We start from the raw sequence: 14605 nt of genomic DNA on the forward strand, positions 1-14605 counted from the left end.
CCTATTGAAATCTAGGTTGGTTTTCTTTTTGTGCAAACCAGTCTCCAGTCTCTACCTTTTTCAATATTGCTATAGTATAGTATAGTACAGTATAGTATAGTATATAATAATATGTTATATGTTACATATATAACATGATATATTGTATTATTATATATTATAAATTCAATATTACTATAATTATTCCAGTAACTTCTTTATAATTTATTGTTAGATTTATAATGTGACACTTATGTTTGATAATGGAAAGTTTCTCTCTGAGGAAATATCTTATCTTTGTGAAGTGTTTACCAGACAGCACATTATTGTATGTATATGCATGTATAAAATGGCTACCATCCATAGGTCTTAGATCCTTTTGTGTAGTTCCTAGATAATTTATTTAAAATGATGAATTAGTAGTATTTAAATATCTGATTCTCCTAACTCTCCAATTCTGTCATTGATTCTCATTTTGCTTTGTGCTACATACTTTTCCTATGACCTTAAAGGGAGTAGGAGTCCTGCACCTTCTAGAAAGGAGTTTGGAGGTAAAAGTTTATATTTGTTATCAAATCTGGATTTTGGTATGTTCATGTATTAACTAAAACGGAATACACCTTCAGCCAAAAGATATATTTGAGTCTTAAGGGTTAAAACATTATTTCAGGATTTTTAAGAGGGAATTTTTTTCTAAAATTTTTACCATGAATATAACTAATTAGGCAATTAGTTTTAAGTAGTTATTGTCTAAACACTTGAAAAATTCAAGAACAGCTCTGTATAGCTCTGAGAGGCAGTGTGAAATGATAGAGAACAGACTTGGGAAGAGATAGGTTCAAAATCCATCTCTTACACATAATGGCTTTGTGACCCTTGAATAAGTTGTTACTCTTGGTTCATTGTACATATATATTAGATGCTTAAGTTGTAGAATGACTCCCAGGCTCCTTTAGTAGAGGGAGTTTTGTCATTAAGGTTACCTACCACTAATGAAATCACACATTTGAAAACTACAAAAAAATTATTACAAAATTTTGTCCTGGAGAACATTTAAGCATTAAATAAATTTTACCAGTTGTATTTTTTTGGTTTTAACATTTTTATTTCAGTACTGAAATGCAGGAATTTCAAAATATTTTTGTTTAGAGTGTTGTCATCAACAAGCATATTCCTTTCTATTATCTTCCACTCCTTTAAAATAAATAAATGAACTTTGACAAAGTAATAACTAAATATCCTTTTTTTCTTCTGGGAAATTCAGTAATTTCAGAGTATTCATGTGCCAACAGTCAAAGCAAACATTTCAACCGTTTCAAATTTCTTATCACACACTTAGACTGTTTAATGTTCAGGAATATAGAAGAATTGAGTTGCTTATAGTATGTTTCTCTGTCACACAATTCTTTTTAAAAGCCTTTAAATTTTTTTTTTAATTTTAGATTTTTGCAAGGCAATGGGGTTGAGTGGCTTGCCCAAGGCCACACGGCTAGGCAATTATTAAGTGTCTGAGGTTGGATTTGAACCCAGGTACTCTTGACTCCAAGGCCAGTGCTCTATCCACTGCGCCACCTAGCCGCCCCCAAAACCTTTAAATTCTTAAGATTAGAATTTGAAATCTAATATGCTAAATCTTGCATACCTTTACTGTGGCTTAACATAAGTTATGTCTTTTATATACTTAATCTTTAAAATCTATGTGCTTTTGTCTTTCTTCATTAGAAATAATGTGATTAAAATAATCACTGCTAGAAGAGTTACTTTTAATTAGGTTTACATTGAAACTACATTATAAGAATAGCCTGATAATTTCATCAACACATTTTCTGCAAAGACTTCCAATTTCCTTATACAGAATATTAAAATTATTAATATACTGTGGCTCTCATTATTTTATAGTTAAATTTCAACATAAATATCAAAAATTACCTGAGTGACTTAAATAGAAATATGTAATACAGTCCTCAATGGGAAAATAACCCTACCAATGCAATACATTTAGGGAAGTGTACTTAAATTATCTTTCAAGATTTAAAAAATTCTTCATTGCAATTCACTTTCTTATGGTGTAGTCTCTGAATTCAGAATGACATAGCAATATTCCCTCAGGCACTTATTCTATTTAGATAAACTAATCATTATTCTCATTTAATGTTAACACTAGAAATATAACTTCTAATATAAGACATACAGTTGAATCTTGGTGGTTTTCCTTTTAAAGAGTGGGCCAATGGGGAAGCTAGGTGGCGCAGTGGATAGAGTACTGGCCCTGGAGTCAGGAGTACCTGGGTTTAAATCCAGTCTCTGACACTTAATAATTACCTAGCCGTGTGGCCTTGGGCAAGCCACTTAACCCAATTTGCGTTGCAAAAAAACTTTTAAATAAATAAATAAATGAATGAATGAATGAATGAATAAATAAATAAATAAAGGGCCAAGAATGAAGTAAAATCTTTTCTTTGTCCTTATTATCAAATTCTTTGATGCCAGTACTCATAGAGATAGAGATATAATCTCATTTCTGACTGTTTAAGTTCTAGATTAGAAATTAGTTGTCAATAAGTATTATTTCAATTTGATGTGGCATAATTGCTTTAAAAAATATTAAAACAACAAATTCATGTTTTTAAAAGTGTGTTTAACTTATATTCTTTTAAATTGTGCCTTTTTTGTGCTTTCTTTTCACATTTTGCTACTTGTGCCTTGCAATATACAGTTTCTATTCTTTCTCTAAAAAAGGTCTTGGAGGACCTCCCAGCCCTGGGGTAGCCAGGCAAGAGACTGAAGGTAACCAGACTTTTGCATTGTAGAAATGTGTGTTGCATTTTGTATCTCTGAGCCTCACTCTACTATGTCTGAAAACATTTAAAATTCTATCTTTAAGTTTCTCCATTTTTTGATACTAACTTCTTGTATTTTTTTAATTTTAAAGCTATCTATTGTTACCTCTTTCAAAATTTGTCCATTTATCTTTCATAAAATACTAATAGTATTTTACTAAAATTTTCTCAATTATTTTATTGCAATCCTTTCCCCAAACATTACAGAATATTAAGACTCAGATATTGAAGGTTTATCAGAAGAGAAGAAAGTAGGCAGATTTGATCAGGGTCTTAGTTTACAGATCTCCTACTTTGGTAGTTTTTCTCCTTCTGGCCTATTTAAGTATTTTTCATATTTCATCTTACATGGTTATTTACATTGGACCTCCTTTAGTTTGCTATTGTATTATTGATAAGGAAGATTCTTCTTGTTCCTCATCTGAGAAAGTTAGTTATAATAATCCTAAAAGGTTCTCATTATAAGATTCCTTTATCCATAATATTATTCTATGACATGAGCCCCAAGACATTGTGTTATATGAGTCTCTAGCTTATAACTTAGAGCAGTGCAAAACTTTTCTTTTTCTTTGTCTTTAACTGATCCTACTAATTAATTACAAATTTGTGGAAGAACATTATACTGGAGAATCAAGTCTTAAGAAAAATCTTCCTCTGAGTAGGTCAGAAGACTAAGGGTCTGAATGTCATTGAAAATTCTTACCTTCCTCCCTTTTTTACCATAAGAGTGCAAAAAGTCAAAATGTTGTTCCTTAATCTTATTTAATGGATTTTTTGATATGCAAATTCCAATTTCTCCAAATAGCTGAATGGTCTCTGAAAAATACTATCAGACACCAGTTATCAGAATTACGTCAGTCTTGGTTAGCTGGAGCTATTATAAAATAAAGGCTAAAGAACATCATGAAAGATAAAACAGACAGTTTTTGGCATTGGTGCATACAATACTTTGTAAAAGTTTTGTAAAAGAGAAACTGGAATCACATAAAGTGAAAAATCAGTAAAAGTCATTAAATTAAAAATGAACTATATCTTCTGCCTTGTATCAAACTAAATAAAGCTATAATAGTTTTATTTAAAGCAGGCTCAAGAAATTTCATTTATTCATTTCATGCCCTCAATTTTTTTCACTTAATGAGAAGCAGAATCATGTTATGAAATATTATTCTTGAAATTGATTTTATTTTCCTTCCTATTTAAAGCACCCAAAAGCCCTGGAACAACAAGAAAAGATGTTTTAGGTAAAAAAAAATACAAAACCTTCCATTTAAACTAATACCATAAAATCGACTTCTAAAGTATGTGTATTTGGTTTTTATTTGGATTTTTCCCTAATGATATCTTTATTCATTGTAGTACGTAATCAGCCATCACCTCAAGGAGGATTAACAAGCCCAGGAATTATTGGATACACTGCAACAAAGCCGGTATGAATTAAATCTTGCTTAATTTACTGCTGCTTTATCATGGAATTTGAATATCACCATATTGAAAGAAAGTATAAGATAAAATATGCTATATAGAGTAATTTACAACTGTGGTTAGTTCCATGCCAGTCAAATTATGAAGGGGGCTACATGTAGGCCTAGACAATAATAATAATACCAAAATTCAAATATTCAAAATTTTGTAAGAATAAAAAGTCTACAATTTCAGAGAAGAAAATGTATGAATGAAGTGAGCATAGAATGAGGCTTCCAATTTTAAAGCAGTAGCCATTGAAGCTATTTCATTAAAAAATTTTTAAAAAACCAATCTGTGGAATAGACTATATAAACAAGAAAGAAGAGCAGTTGAAAAAGAATTGTTGAGCCTTTGAACATAACTATATAAATTACTGTGAAATGAACTCTTTTTTTACATGAATTTCTGGGAAAACAAGAAAACAGCTAAAGAGAAATAAGTTTTAGAAAAATGCCTCTCACCATATGCTAAAATATGCTCAAAATGGATACACAACCTAAATATAAACGGTTACATTATTTAGAAAAAAATTAGAAAAGAAAGATATTAGATAATTTTCAAACAGTGGTTAGCTGGAGATGTCATAAAATAAAGGATAGAGAACATCATGAAAATGAAACAGACAATTTTGGTGCATACAGTTAAACAGTTTTTGTAAAAGTAAAATTAATGAATAGATACATGTAAAGAAGAATGGTTGAGGGAGAAACTAGAATCTCATAAAGTGAAAAATCAGTAAAGGTCACAGAGTATTAAAAATGAAATAATATCTTCTGCCCTGTATCAAAGATATGTGTATGTAGTAGGACTACTGGGGCAAAAAGTTGTATATATTTTCAGATTTTGAATAGACCAGATATTTTTGTTTATCGTCCCAGAGTAGGGTTGAAAAGGAGATAGAGTGTTGAAACAGCATTGTAAAGTCAAAGAATCAATAAATGTATTAACCGTACATAAGGGGACACATCTTGGCAGCAAGATGATGGATTTTAGGTGTGACATGAGGGATACATTTCTCAGACCTGCCCAATTTGTTGATGTGTTTTGCTTAACTGTTTTTTGTTGCAAAGGTGAGATTCTCTCTGGGGAGCTGGGGAAACATTGAGAGAAGGGATGGCATTTTTTTTAATACAATAAACTGAAATAGAAAAGAATTGGGAGTAAAAGATCATTAGAAGAAAATAAAAACAGGTAACAGGTAATTAAGAACCTCCTTGAATGTGGTAGAACAAGGTACTTAAGAGATTAGAGTGTTGGGACCCATTGGTAAAGTGAGGAGGGGTGTTATGAGAATTATGGGAAGTAATTAGAGTAAAGATCCAGGAACTAGGAACTATAGTAGAGCAAAGTAGCTATAAAGTGTAAGAATTCAATTCAGCAAACATTTATTAACAACATAATGTTTACCAAGGCAATCAGCTAAACCTTAGGGATACAAAAACTAACCAATCTAGCTTTCAGAGCACATTTTACAAATAAAATATAACATGCATATATAAAACAATATAAAGTTATTTCAAAAGGGGTAAAAGGTAGGAAGGCTTTAAATAGTAGGGCAGCCTCAAGCTGAGCTTTGAAGAAAGGGACCGTAAGAAGTAGTTGTGAGTGTAAGAATCCAAAAATTACATTTAGACTAATTTCATTTGTGTCTAAAAAGTTTTTTTGAAGGAGAACTTTTTTCATATATAATAGTATTTCTACTTCCACACATGAAAATTGTATTTCTACTTCCTTTTACTTTTGTTTGGCACATCCTGCTATTAATATCATCTCCAGAATTTAAAGGGTTCTCCTTTATAATACCTACTTATTCAGTCCAAGAAGATTACTTCTACTTCCTTGTTATAATCCCCATATTCACTTAGGTTCTTTCCTAATTTACTGCCTACTGCTGTAGGGATGCTGTTTACTGCAGTATCCCTACTGCTCATGTCTCCCCTGTCTCCCAAAAATATCCCCACTATCATTTAACTTATTTCTTCCTTTATTTGTAGCTAAACTCCTTGAGAAGATCTTCAACAATCAATGCCTCCATTTCCTTTCCTTTCACCATCTTTTTTTGGGGGGGGGGGTTAAGGGTTTTTTGCAAGGCAAATGGGGTTAAAGTGGCTTGCCCAAGGCCACACAGCTAGGTAATTATTAAGTGTCTGAAACTGGATTTGAACCCAGGTACTCCTGACTCCAGGGCAGGTGTTATCCACTGAGTCACCTAGCTGCCCTCATCATCTTCTTAACTCACTGTATTCTAGCTTCCATCCTCATCCTTCAACTGAAACTTCTTTCTCCAAAGTTACAAATTGTTGATCATCACATGATGTTGCTGTTAGTGTGTACAATATTGTTCTGATTCTGCTCTCTTCACTCAGCATCAGTTCATGCAAATCTTTCCAGGCTTTTCTGAACTCTTGTCCCTCATGATTTCTTTTTTTTTTTAATTTTGTTTTTTTCCCATTACATGCAAGGGTAGTTTTCAACATTCATCCATTTGCAAGTTTATAAGTCCCACATTTTTCTTCCACTCTCCCTTTCCTTCTCCCTCCCCATCTCAGCAAACAATGTGGAAAATGTTGTACATATATATTTGGGTTTAACATATGTCCATATCGGGGAGGCTAGGTGGCATAGTGGATAAAGCACCGGCCCTGGAGGTCAGGAGTACCTGGGTTCAAATCCTGTGTCAGACACTTAATAATTAACTAGCTGTGTGGCTTTGGGCAAGCCACTTAACCCCGTTGCCTTGCAAAAACCTAAAAAAAGGGGGGGCGGGTCTTCATTTCTTTGAAAGGCTGTCTTTTCTCCTGAAAGAATATGCTGAATTTTGCAGTGTAGTTGACTCTTGATTATAATTCAAGCTCCTTTGCTCCATGGAATATTATATTCTAGTCCCTCTGATCAGTTCTGTGTAATCCTGACTGTGGTTACCTGATATTTAAATTGCTTCTTTTTGGCTACCTTCTTTAGCTGAGAATTTTCTGAAATTTGGCTACAATATTCCCTGGACTTTTTATTTTGGAACCTCTTTCTGGGGATGAACAATGGATTCTTTCAAGGACTATTTTGTCTTCTTGTTTTAGGATATTAGGGCAGTTTTCCATGATATTTTCCTGCATATGTTCCAGGCTCTTTTTCTGATTGTGACTCAGGTAGACTGATAACACAATAACTTCTTAGTTGATCTCCCTACTGCAGTTCATTCTCCTCTCACCTGTCAAAATGACCTTCCTTAAATTCCAGGTCTAATCATGTTATTCCCTGATCAGCCAACTACACTGCCCTGTTACTTTCAGGATCTAATATAAAATCTTCTGTTTGACTTTTAAAGTCAATGGCATCAGAACCAACCTGACCTCTTCTTTTACCTTATTCCTTTCCATATACTCTGCTGCTATTCAGTAACACTGACTTCCTTGTAGTTCCTTATTCCACTTCCCAACCTTGGGCATTTTTCCTGGCCATCTCCTGTGCTCGCCCAATTCATATTGATCTCTTAGCTCTCCTGGTTTCCTTTAAGTCTGAACTGAAATCCTACTTTCTATGAGATTTTCCTAATCCTCTTTAAGTGCTTATACTTTCCCTCTGAGAAAACTTTCGCATTATGCCTCATTTATTTATACACACACACACACACGCACACTCACACACACACACACACACATTCATAAACACATGTATGTATAGGTATGTGTATATATAGTTTGTATGTATATAATTGTTTTCCTGTTAGATTTTAAGCTCCTGAAGGGCAAGAACTGCTTTTGCCTTTCTTTCTCTCCCCAGCACAATTTTTAGCACATAGTAAATATTTGATTTTAAAAAATGTTTGTTGATTTGGCTTGAATCATTCTATACTTCTATGGAGGGGAGATATAGTTCATCATAATTGGTCATTTTATTATTCTGAGTTCTCAAGCTAAAGCATACTTAAAATAAAGCTTATATTTACTTGAAATGAATTCATTTCAAAAATTTTTCATTTACTTTGTTTAAGACCATCCCACCACGTGCTGGAGTTATTAGTGCACCACAAAGCCATGCCCGTGTCTTTGCTGGGAAGATGGCTGCATCTGAATTACCAAAAGGTAAGAAGTACATTTGAAATAACCAGTTTTTTGCATCCCTTCTTTTTCCCTAGCTTTCTAACTGTGTTTTCTGACATAAATGCCATAAAAATAATAAAGGAAGAACTTTTCCAAACTCTGAAATTTTCTTTATTCTAATACATTTTTACCAAAAGTACCACAGACTGAAATTGTTATTTCTTGTTTTAGGGGGGGAAAGGGACCAGATGGTCCTACTATTCATTTTTACAGAGGGGAATAAAACCTCGGGTCTCTAGAAATCATCTAGTAACATTAAACTTTCACTATATTTTTAGGTTTGGTGTTACTCCCTGAACCACTAAAGCCTCAGGCTGTCTCTTCTGCCCTGCCCTCTTTTACTCCACCTGTTCAAAAGCTGCAGGAGCCTCTTGTTCCTATAGCATCACCTATGCCTCAACCCACTTCTCAACAAAATCTTGAAACCCCTCCACAGCCACCACCCCGCAGCAGGTCATCCCACAATCTGCCCTCAGAATCTTCTCCTTTGCAGCAACAGCAAGTAAGTAGTTGTTAAATATGTTCTCATTTTATAATATAGTCTCTGTAATGGTCTCCATTATACAGTAAGCTGAGTTTTTCCCATAAAGAGGGCATTTTATAATTGTATTTTAAATTAGATGGGTGTTCTGTGCAATAGGCACTAGTTGAGATAAAAAGATTAGATGTAACATGTAGCCTGATATGGATATGTGACACATACACAAATAACTGTAATTCAAAATAATGGTAAATGCATAAGATTTATGAGCAAAGTAGTAGATGAATTCCAAGAAGGGATATTTCCTTGTCAAGTAGGACAATCAAGACAGACTTCATGGAAGAGTATTTACTTTTTTAAAAAGCTAACAAAATTGCAATACTCACCCTAGAATTAACATTATGTTATTTTAACAGAGGAAGAAATAATTTTGGTTTTATTTTGTGTGTTTTAACATTTACCAGAATTACATTCTAAGATAATACTGGTACATGTGATTTATGGGATCTCATAAATTAGTAGTTATATAATTTGGACATTGAAAGGTTTTTAGCTCTTTTTATCTATAGTCTTTTCCTTAGGAAAACAGATTTGAACAATTTAAAATTTACTATGACCATCAAGACCATATTTCATTCAAATTACTTAAATAGGTCATTGCTCACATTGATTGAATAGTTCCCCAGATGCATAATACAACCTATCCATATTTTACTATACCTCATAAATCAACCCTCACTTTTCAGACAAATAGAGAATGTGAATGCATACTAGATCAAAAATTTACAAGGTTGGAGCAGCTAGGTGGCACAATGGATAGAGCACCCGCCCTGTAGTACCTGAGTTCAAATCCAGCCTCAGACACACTTAGCTGTGTGGCCTTAGGCAAGTCACTTTACCCCATTGCCTTGCAAAAAAAACTAAAAAAATTTTTTTTTACCAGGTTGTCGGTTTCAAATCAGTAGATATCAGCAATAGTTTGTGGGGATTCTAGCTTCTGGTGCTGTCACTGATCCAGCCTAAATGGATTGGACCGAGTGCAATAGACATGGTTATAAAAGTGAAAACATACCCAAAACTAAGCATATCACTAATGTCTCATCAAAACCAGTGCCTTCATTTGCCCCAATTTTGTAACATTTTTATGATAGGCTGTCATATCCATGTGTGGTAGTTGATCCTTGAGATTCTTGCCCTACCAAAGTAATTCTCAGATTGACAAAGTTTGAGAATCTCTGGTATAAGTGAATGCAATTCATTTTGTGCACCATATTTAATCAAGTCAAAATTCATCATTTCATTTAAATTTATATGTATTTCAGAACAACTTCTAAAATAATGAAAGTTATGTTCCAACCACCAATCTTTATATTTGTAATATTTTATTTTACCTTGAAAATGCCATCTTAAGAAGAAAGGAACATATGAACCATTTAAAGGTTTATTCTTAAATTTTGTCATTAACTGAAAAATTCACTTATACTTGAGATTTCCCATAACCAATTATATAAAAATGATATCCATTTTATTTATATTCATAAAATATTACACATCACAGTTCTGTTGTTTAAAGATTCTTAAAGGCCATATCTGTGAAACTTGCTTCATTTATTGGAACATTGAAAGGCAATATGGTATGATGGAGAGAGTTGCAGGGTTTTAAATCAGAAAAGACCTGGTTCAAATCTTTTCTCTGATATTTACTAGCTGTATGACTATAGACAAATTATTTAACCTCTCTTAGCCTTATTTTCTACATTTGTAAAATGTGCATAGTAATTAATACCCATAGTGAGTGGCAATGTTGCATAGTGAATTGAGTTTCTGAGTTAGGAAGACATAGATTCAAGTCCTGCCTCTGACACATACTAACTAGTTGTGACCTATAACGTTCCATTCTTAGTTTCAATACTATCATGGACACACCAAGCAATATTTTATGCCTAAAGGTAAATGATGTGCACTTTAGTTCTAGAAGTTAACAGGTCAAAGACAGAAAAGCTAATAACAGAAAAAGGGAGGAAGTGTAGTCAAAACAACAGCCACCTCATGAAATCATGTAGGTGTTCTCAGGGCAATATAATGGTCATGAAGACACAGGGAGCTAATGGTCAGCCAAAAATGGCACTGAGAATACAGTATTTTTGGTATGAAAAAAATCAGCTACTAGAACCAGGGTTGAGGAAGTCATAGCTGACAGATATCTTCGAGACTATATCTGGAAACAAAAGATATAATCTTATAATTTTCTTGCTTGCAGTGTGTTTCAAAATCTTGGGCCACTGTATCTCCTCCTCCCTCCTACTACTTAATCTGTATTTTGTAGTCTTTTGACTATCATCCTTTCTTCATAGAAACATCCAGTCCTAGGAAAGTGAAATCCTATTTTCTGATCCCCAGATATTCCTCTCCCCTCTCTTTTACCCCAAGAGCTGGACAGAAGAAATAGTTAGGCAACACTTTAGCCTATCATGACATGTTTTGGTATGATATATGCACTCAAGGTTCTGATCTCAGGGGAAGGTGGGGCCTGAGACCAAGATGAATGGACAGAGTCTCAGATCTCATCTCTAATGGCTTCTGTTTCCTGGAAGTTTAAATTGTTAGGGAACTACTCACGGTTGCAGCATCTTTCCTCTCTTAACCCTCTCAAGTGATTCAACATTTGGCCCCCTGCCTTTTGTTCAGTAGCTGGCGTGATCTCATTTAGTTTCATTTTAATTAATTGTTAAGCTAGCTTTTTTAAAAAAAATTTTTATTTTTTATTTAATATTTATTCTCATTTTGTACAAATAATGTTTTTATACATTAATAAAATATTCTTGTTTAAGAGTAAACAAAATACCCCCTCCCCCAAAAAATATAGACTCTCTTCAGTGATAAAGTAAAGGGGAGAGAGAAAAATTAAAATTAAAAAAAATAATAGTAATAATTGTAGGTATGGTCAGGTGGTGCAGTGGACGGAGCACCAGCCCTGGATCCATGAGCACCCGAGCCCACATCCGGCCCCGTACACCCAACAATCACCCAGCCGTGTGACATGCAAGCCACCCCAACCCCACTGCCCTGCAAAAACCAAAAAAAGAAACAAAAAGACCCAAAATAAAATAAAATAGTAATAATGGTAGGGTTGGCTGAGTGGCAGACAGAGCATTGGCCCTTGAGCCAGGAGTACCTGGGTCCAAATCTGGCCTCAGACACCTCAGTGTGTGAGGCTCCTGGTCTGTGAATGACCATATGTGCCCCCCTCTGCCACAGGGCTGAGGTGGGGGGGGGGCTGCTGTTCTATGGGGGGAGCCTAGACTGAGATCAGGATCTGAATGTGGTCAGAACCCCAGCATCCTGTTCCAGGGGCAGAGGACAGAGCTCTGCAGTCTCTCTCTTCACTCCCCTCCCTAGGTTCAGTGGGCTCATGCCCTGGGGGCTCCTGCTTACCAGCTCTACCTGCTTCTGTTTCCTGGATCTGGGCTGAGTTGGCCACTTGCTGTGTGCCCTGAGGGCTGGGCTTCAAGTGCTTGCTCTGGCAGAGGGTCCCCCCCGCTGTTCCCCCCAATTTGTGCCAGGTACACCCCAGGGAGTAGGTCAGGAAACTCCCTGGCTGCTGTGAGCCAGGGCTCCCAGCACCCTGGGGCTGCTTCTGGGTGACTGAAGTTCTTTCGCTCTGGCGGGCCACCCCTCTGACCCTGGGGAGCAGAGCCTTTCTGCTCTTTTCTAGGTTACCTTGAGTAGGAGAACTGCCTCACTGAGTCCCTCTGTGGGTTCTGTCTCTCGAAAATTTAAGAGTCTTTAGTTTCAAAGATTTATGTGAGAGCGCCTAAGACACGATCAGTTCTTGTCACCATCTTGGCTCCACCCCCACTAAGCTAGCTTTTTAATGGCATTTAGCAATAGCTAAGGAACAGTGAAGTTATGGTTTTCCTGCCCTTGTGCTTTTTCTTCCTTTAGACCCAGAATGCTAATACTCTGGATGTTAGAGCTCCAGACTTATTACATTGATGGAGTGCTAAGGAGTAGTTAAGTTAGATTGTGGCCACCTCAGTAATCAACTAGTTTGTCTTAATTCTTCTTTGCTTTGCCAATGTTACCCCTCTTAGAATTGATTGAAAAACCAAAAGAAATTCTTTTGTTGTTGCTGTTGAGTTGTTTCAAACTCTCTGTGACCCCATTTGAGTTTCTTTGGCAAATTAGTTGGCGTAGTTTGCCATTGCCTTCTCCAACTCATTTTACAGATGACAAAACTGAGGTAAACAGGATTGAATGACTTGCCCAGGGTCACACAGCTAATATGTGTCTAAGGCTGGATTTGGACTCCTGCCTCCAGGACCACCACTCCTAGCTTCCCTACTGTACCACCAACCTTCTTTTACTAGATAAAAAAAATAGAACATTCAATGAATATAATAATGAGTGTAGTCATTCCCTCCTGTCTCAATGTCCCCACCAGGACCTGCCCATATCAGTGAGTTATCTTCCAAAAAGTATACCCTCTTTTTAGCACTAACTAATATGGAATTTGTCTCATAATCAAAGGACCTTGAATTTTTTATTGATATGAATTAGTTTATTAATTTTAAAATAGTTTTATAAACACTTCAGATTATACCTGTAGTAAGTAATAGTTTATATATTTACTGTCAGATCAGGACTGAAGTTATTACTTCATTATTTATCATTTTAAATTATAATTAACTACTAGTCAATATATTTAAGTATAGAAATGTAGTTTTTATTTTATTTTATTTTTTTTGGTGGGGGAAGCCTTGACATTTTAACTAGCAGTGAAGCAGATAGGGTCCCATCACCTAATTTGGAACTTGATCAAACTACATGTTTTTAAAGAGCAGTATTGAGGGGTGGTTAGGTGGCGCAGTGGATAGAGCACCAGCCCTGAAGTCAGTAGTACCTGAGTTCAAATCCAGCCTCAGACACTTACTAATTACCTAGCTGTGTGGCCTTGGGCAAGCCACTTAACCCCATTAATGGCCTTGCAAAAACTTTAAAAAAAAAAAAAAGAACAGTATTGGATCATGGTGCTCCATATATCTTCTTCCAGGTTACCATTTTACAATTATAATGAGAGACTATTCAATATGCCTTCAGCATGTGGCTCTGTCAGCTCACTTAAGACTTCAAGGTCTGGATGGAACAAGTAATACCCACTCTACATGCAGATTTAGAGCTAGTCAAAAACCATAGAGATTAGGTTTAACTCTCTCTTGTGACAGATGAAGAAATTGCAATTTAGAGAGCTTGAGTGATGTGTCCAATGTCTACAGATAAATGGATAGTAAGGATTCAGGCTCAATCCATTGACTCCAAGTTCAACAACATTTCCATTAGATAATTTGTTGATATAAATTGTTTTTGATAATAGATTTAAATTGTTTTCAGTCAAAATTTAATTCATCTCAAAAAAAAGCAGAAGGAAATTGAGAAAGGAAAGTAGGAAAACTTTTTCTTGTATTAAATATAATATACCTTGATTAAAATTATGTGTTAGAAATTCACAGTTTCATATAAAGTCTGTTTCTTTATATATTATTGATATTGTGCTATTTAAGAAAATAAAATAGAATTTTGAGATTTTTATATTGGATTAGTAGACATGGAAAACTGACTATATCTTTAGATTTCTATTCTCATATAAAATCTACAAAGTATTCTATTAAAATTAGCTAATATTGTTTGAAAGTTCTTTGAGTCTTCAATTCCATATAAGGAAAAAACTCGACTAAAAATCTGTG

General features: G+C 34.8%; 1 protein-coding gene across 14 annotated transcripts in view; it reads left to right on the forward strand.

The window, feature by feature from the left end:
- SYNJ1 (synaptojanin 1) overlaps nt 1-14605 on the forward strand; it is a 119045-nt gene that overhangs the window by 95829 nt on the left and 8611 nt on the right. For 7 of the 14 annotated variants that reach the window (XM_074214093.1, XM_074214095.1, XM_074214094.1 and 4 more), the window contains 6 exons: nt 492-530; nt 2719-2766; nt 4022-4060; nt 4176-4246; nt 8272-8362; nt 8659-8882. In XM_074214093.1, the coding sequence (XP_074070194.1) occupies nt 492-530; nt 2719-2766; nt 4022-4060; nt 4176-4246; nt 8272-8362; nt 8659-8882 (512 nt within the window). The remainder of the gene's footprint in view (nt 1-491; nt 531-2718; nt 2767-4021; nt 4061-4175; nt 4247-8271; nt 8363-8658; nt 8883-14605) is intronic. The other 7 variants (XM_074214100.1, XM_074214101.1, XM_074214102.1 and 4 more) reach the window with 4 other exon arrangements.

The sequence above is a fragment of the Macrotis lagotis genome, chromosome 1, assembly GCF_037893015.1.
Source record: "Macrotis lagotis isolate mMagLag1 chromosome 1, bilby.v1.9.chrom.fasta, whole genome shotgun sequence".
Classification (NCBI taxonomy): Eukaryota; Metazoa; Chordata; class Mammalia; order Peramelemorphia; family Peramelidae; genus Macrotis; species Macrotis lagotis.